This window comes from Mya arenaria, chromosome 13 (genome assembly GCF_026914265.1).
Source record: "Mya arenaria isolate MELC-2E11 chromosome 13, ASM2691426v1".
NCBI lineage: Eukaryota > Metazoa > Mollusca > Bivalvia > Myida > Myidae > Mya > Mya arenaria.
The window spans coordinates 61,589,349-61,595,684 of NC_069134.1; the positions used below are offsets into that span (position 1 = coordinate 61,589,349).

The 6,336-nt window shown below is 35.2% G+C and overlaps 1 protein-coding gene across 1 annotated transcript; it reads left to right on the forward strand.

The window, feature by feature from the left end:
- The first annotated feature begins 604 nt into the window (after positions 1 to 604).
- Positions 605 to 2,879, forward strand: LOC128214171 (uncharacterized). Its single transcript, XM_052920510.1, has 4 exons — positions 605 to 719; positions 1,058 to 1,162; positions 1,357 to 1,664; positions 1,866 to 2,879. Exons 1-3 carry the CDS (start codon positions 658 to 660, stop codon positions 1,631 to 1,633), a joined length of 444 nt encoding a protein of 147 aa, XP_052776470.1. The 5' UTR covers positions 605 to 657; the 3' UTR covers positions 1,634 to 1,664; positions 1,866 to 2,879.
- Positions 2,880 to 6,336: the final 3,457 nt, after the last annotated feature.

The following is a 6,336-nucleotide window of genomic DNA, read 5'->3' on the forward strand; positions in this document are numbered from 1 at the left end:
CCTGGTTAAGATAACGGCTACTAGTATTAAATAATAAGGTATTTTGATAAATGTAGCATAGCTTACATCCGTGTTGTAAACTTTCCTGTCCTTTATAATATCCCAAAACGCAAAAGTAAAAGATAAAACAAACAAAACCCTCTTAGCTTGACAATATTGTTTACTGCAACGGTCCTGGCCAAATCAACATGTCACTGACGTGATTAAAACATAAATTTTCCACTCATTGGCTTCAATCGAATTAACTTAGTATGTGTCAATTATATCTTATCAAATGTTAATTAAGAGACCTGTTTCAAAGAAAACAATAAGTTGCATTTCACGCAGTCATAACACGATCATTAATGTTGAAGTATATATGCAAGTTTTTAAGGATTTAACTGTAATATTTGGTAAGCAAAACAAAGATAAAGCTTCGAAGAAGAGAACGTTGCGGAGGTCAACTGCCTTCGTAAATCAGTTCAAAGTACGCTTAGCGCGAGACACACCAAGGAAGACTCAGCGCCTGACTGTTTACATCGATCGACCAATCAGCGCTCGCCTTGCGGTAGAACTAGATCAGTCGTATAAAAGCGGCTCGTTTTCGCTATTATTAAATAGTCGAACGATATTGTTCATACAGACAACGTAGAAAGATATAGTGGAAAAGGATTAATCATGAAATATTATGCAAGGAATACTTCTGTAGATTCAGTGTGCGATTCAAGTGATAGTGAAATGTAAGTATTTGATATTTTGTTTCTGTTTTTGTATTTAGTTTAGCTTTTGTTTGAAACGCTGAAAGCATGTTAAACTTTCTGGAAAGTTCGGGGTTAATAAGTATTGATAATTGTGATAATTGCGTTATAAATATGCTTAATATTCAGAACAAAATGTTAAAGTCGATTTAAAATGTGTTCCATATTCTGGGAATGCATAATCGCATGGAGATGATCGCGCTTAAACCCACATACCTCGCATAGCAATGCACAATGATAATGTAAACTAGTGCAGACTAATCGAATATTTGTACTAGCCGACTCAGATATTCTCATGGTTTATGTATCTGTTATTACAGGTCTTGTGACGAAGGTATGCAGGAAATAGAGGACAGCCTTTACCAAGCCCTGAAAGAAGATAGGCTTGTTCAGGGTGTGTTCCCGTGTGCACGCATCCTCGAACAGTGAGTACATTTTTTAAATTACATAATCACTTGGTATGTGCCAGGAAAGAAAAGCGTACTTCTCGAATATAATACGGGTTTATTCGTGCTAGAATTCTAACTTTATTTTGTTGTCTGTCCTGTGGTTTTATTTTATACTTGGAAATGTTTCGGCTCTTGTATCAACTTACAATCTTCCATTCTTGTTATTTCAGGACCCCCGAGGTGGTTACCCTATGTGCGATACCTGAAGAGCAGTGCAAAAACATCTCCGCCCATATCCAGCAAAAACTGATTGAAGCATACTGCTGGGAGAATGGCATCCGAGTTATTAACGTTGAAGAAAGCACGCTTCAGAATCTGGCCAAACAGAGCAAGTCAAAGAGTGACAGTAAATCCGTTGACTTCTACTGTGTACTGGTGACCAGCTCATCTGATGAGCACAGCCAGATTGATGAACAGACAGAGACAACTGCGGACAACTTCGGTTGACTGTAAACGTGCTTCATCTAAGTAAATAATGGTAGGTTGATAACTTTTCAATTGGCCTTTATATTTATAGAATATATAATATGAATGATATTGAACCACTACGTGTGGGTCTTCAAAGGATTGGGAAACAAGGCTTGTAATAATAAGAAAAATGGGATACCATAAATATATTGTGTACCAATATCAATGTCACAACGATGTGCTAACCATCACCTTTCATATTTTCTTTCAGGGAAGCCAATCCCATTCCATAAACACCATACAAAACCATGGACTACCCGAAGCTCGATTACTCGGATTCCAGACGTATGCTATAAAGAGGCACTGTCCAGTGGGCGTGGCGAGCAAAAAGCATGGTACTTCGCACCGCGCGCCGTTCTATCTAAGCCCCGCCCGATGGGGCTAGGTGATGCATGCAAGAGAACATAATAGTGTCATTATTCATTCATGGACTCATCCGTTTTGGGATGCAACGCCCTTTCAGACACTTTGTGAAACACTGCAGCCTGAACTGCCCATAGTAGATCCTAAGGTTGTGCATTTAGTTTCAAATGCGCTTAAGGAGATCAAGAATTTTGGTGACATTTGGAACATGATATGACCAAACTCATATACCATCCAGTCAAGTGATTAACCATGTGCCTTTTGCAGTAAGGGTTACTGGTCATATGTGAACCGTGTAACCATATGACAGATAACAATATGACTTAAAACAGTGAGCGGATAAGCGGGAAGTCATATGAGTCACACTTAAACACACGTGGTTTTAAGTGATGAAGTAAAGTACGGGACACTACCGACAATGTATAACAATCATTACAGGGTAATAAGAGATTAAAGGCATGTTACTACATGCCGACATGCTGATAACATGTGATATAGTTTTAATAGAGGCAGCCAGTGAAGGTTACAATTGTACTACACTGTAAAGATATCACACGAATAATTGGATACATTATTTCATCGTCTTTGTAAAATTTATTATACAAATTTTGTTTTTATTTTCTTATACTTTTCCTTTGAAGTAATGACGTGCATGTAAATTCGTTGTCATTCTAATATCACAAATAAACAGATATTGTTGATGCTGATGTCAAAGACGGCGTAAAAAGAGCATGTAATTTGATATTTAATTATGTATTTGCGTGCAATTTACCGTCATACTTATTGAGAACTATTCAAACTATATTGTTCACATGTTTTGTTCAACTGCTATGTTTATTAATAAAAGCTATTGAATACTTTATGAAGACTTCGTACTTTGTTTTCATCATATATTGACAGTCACATGTAAGGGAAGAAGAAACACACCCTTCGCAATGTGATCAGTTTTTGAAACCGATATGTTTCATAAATATGTTGATTTGAAACTTGTTTCCCCCTCAAAAAAATTGCACGTTGACAAGGCACATCTCTTTCTTGTAAACAGCGATTCAATTTATGTTTCGGTTCGTTGAACTTCATGGCCACAAAGGCGTTTTAAACGCCTACGCAGGTCAAATGCAGAGCAACAATATCGTGAATGATTTAAAGTGACACTCTTATTCAAAATCAATTCATACATATGTCCAACAAACATAAATTTAGACTGATAAACTTTTAACAACTTACTAAATCATACATTAATGGAAAATATGAGCTACTGACAACAAGTTTATAACCATGTCATGATTTAATAGCAGAAAACGCAAAAATATTAAATGATTGGTGAATGCTAAAAGATTTACTGTGATCTACTATAGTCTCATAAAGTAGAAATACCGTGTTTTACGCACATTTCTTTCAAATTAAACTCGGTATCCTTCATATGAACCATTGTTTTCGACAGTTATTCATTCTTTTTGGAGTATTAAAACACTTTTATTACTTGTGGTAAATCTTATTAAGAAGTAAGAGTGCATCTTTAAATGAACTAAACAGGAAAAACTCTAAAGTACTTACAGAGAGGCAAGAAATGCTAGAAATAATTGGTATTCATATGAAATGTAAGTTTAATAAAATAATGAGGAAGAAAAATCACTGCTGTGGTTTCTGTGAAAGAGTTATGGAAGCCATTTCCTTCTTGTCCTTATATAGACCAGCCTTTTGAATTCTTGGAATTAAATACCAAAGACTTTCGAAGGTATCGTTATGATTAAAGCCAATAACGGGATTATAAGAGCGTTCATAATTTACATAGTGGGCAGTTGAAACCTAATATTACTGCAATTAAACTCAATTCCTTCCATTTTGTGTCTTTTTAATATTGATAATCGACATAATTGTCCCTCTTTTGCAGCATTCTGTCCTGTTCTAAAACCCTTACTGCAATATTTATTGACACTAAATTACGTCGTCTTGGCGTCCTGCATCAGCCTTAGATAACGCATTTATTAATCACGCTTAAAAGTACTTTTGGATCGGGTTACCCGACGCTATCAACGAAATTGGCGCAGACCCTAGTCCGTTTTTTATATTTGAAGTGCGTGCTTTAATGTGTACTATTTAACACTTATAAGATTTATACAAAAGATAACTTAAATGCCATTCCCCAATAATGACAAGTATGTTCTTGCATAACGCTTATTAAACAATAATATGAAACACCTTTCTATACCCATCCTGTTTTGGAAAAGGATGTAACCATAACCACATCATTCTTGGCCTTGAATGTAGTTATGAATGCGCTGATATAATTATGGTTGTACCCAAATGTATTGAAATAGATGTGGGGTGGTATTCAATATACATCTTAAGTAAATTTTATAGTCATACGTCATTAACTCTATTGATCAGTAATTAATAACAATAAATCCGGTTAGCTACATCGTTCTTATATCCAGTTAAGACCAATATTGAATACAGCCCAGGATTGAGCGATAAATTACTGATGCCATGTAGGGAATGCGGCTGCAAACATTCAAACGGGTTCGAACAAAACTCTTGTGTAACCATTCTTTGCTTTAAACTCGAAACGGACATATGCAATGTAGGAAATATACTGGCCAGGGGCGGCTTCAGGATCGTAATTTCGGGGGGGGGGGGGGGGGTGCGTAACTTTTGATATGCGCTCCCTCCATTTTAATTGCAATATAAATGATGCATCTTTATTTTATTTGTATTTGTTTTCATTTTTTTCGTGAGTGTGTGTGTGGGGGGGGGACGGGTCTTTACCAGCTCGTGCTTTGCAGTTGGCTGCTGATCTTGGTCCTGCAAAACTCGACAAAGCACAAAGCTGAAAATCATTATAGAAACTCAAATGTTAAAATCGCCTTGCATGCGTCAATCCAGTCAACACCTCGTCACAAAGCACGTACAACAATTCCTTTCGAGGCGAGGCTATTGAGAATTTTCCGACTATAGCTGGTTTCACAATCTATATAAACTATCTGCATACAACCTTGCTTCAACTGGTTAGGGAGTTTCCAATGGTAACAGATATTCCCTTTAGGAAATACATTAGCGCTTTTTTCTTTCATTTGTTTTTATTTGCTGTGTTTTTTTACTCAAGCTGAAATAACTATAAAGTTCCGACAAAATGATAAATATATCGAATGCATTATCGATGACACAAAATATACGGTTAGAGGCAAACTTCGATTCAAATCTCATCACGAACTGTCTATTTTTATGCCTTTAAAAAACAGCCAAACACGAACATGATTATCAATCGGGATTCCAATTGTCAATAAATAAACACAACCCGGTTTGACAACTAAAGTTTTATATGTTCAAATTATTTGAACGGATGGGCAGACACAGGTGTATCAACTATCAAATACAAGTGTATACGATGGAAAACAAAACACCTACAGGTACTTGTATTTTGTTTTCAATAAGCTCTTCAATATTGGTATTATTTATGTAGCTAATCGGATTGTATGGTACGTACAGCGAACGAAGTCCATCATTATTTATGAGCCTAAAAAGTTGAATATTAAAAAACACGTAGGCCTGAATTTATCGAAAAAGACTACCATTCAATGAGTGAAGTTACTTAACCCTTTTACAAAAACGTGTTATACCGTGATTACCACAAAGACAATTTCCTCAAAAGTCTCTGAAATCTTAAATATAAAAATTAAATACTAATTACTAACAAAACAAAATAGTGAGCTTAGCTTTGTCTTGTTATAAAGGACTTAAGATTGTTAAATCAATTGGGCCCAGGGATAAACATATACATTGCGCCGATTGCTCAGAGCTTTGTTAAAGTTAACAACGAGATTTCAGAGATTGTTGTTAACTTTTTAACGTGAATAAGTTGATTATATGTTAATATATTTAAATAAAACGTGTTAAAAGTTGTCTAAAACATGTTAGAAATTCTGCAGATCACAAGAATATCTATTAGAATTCCATATCAATAGCGATTTAAAGGTCAACAATGGTTAAGTTAACAACGTTGTTAACTTTAAGATAAATCATTTTAGAAATACTGCAGAGCACAAATATATCAATTAAAGTTCCCGATCAATAGCGAATTAAAAGTTAACAATGATTTAGTTTTCAACGTTGTTTACTTTAACAACGTTCTGAACAGTCCGCCCAATGGAAATTGAAATCGAGCCGTTAATATTTGTATTCATTTCTTTTAATGCGACAAATGTCTCAGTTACATTAAGATTGAACGATTTCCATTTCATTAACAATTAGGGCTTGTCCCGATAATTTTCATTGCTTTATTGGACATGAAATGAAGCAAGTCTATATGAAAGAAATAT

Coding starts and splice junctions, on each gene's coding strand:
- LOC128214171 (XM_052920510.1), top strand. CDS start 658: ATGAAATATTATGCAAGGAATACTTCTGTAGATTCAGTGTGCGATTCA. Junction 720..1,057: donor GATTCAAGTGATAGTGAAAT/GTAAGTATTTGA, acceptor CTGTTATTACAG/GTCTTGTGACGAAGGTATGC. Junction 1,163..1,356: donor TGTGCACGCATCCTCGAACA/GTGAGTACATTT, acceptor TTGTTATTTCAG/GACCCCCGAGGTGGTTACCC.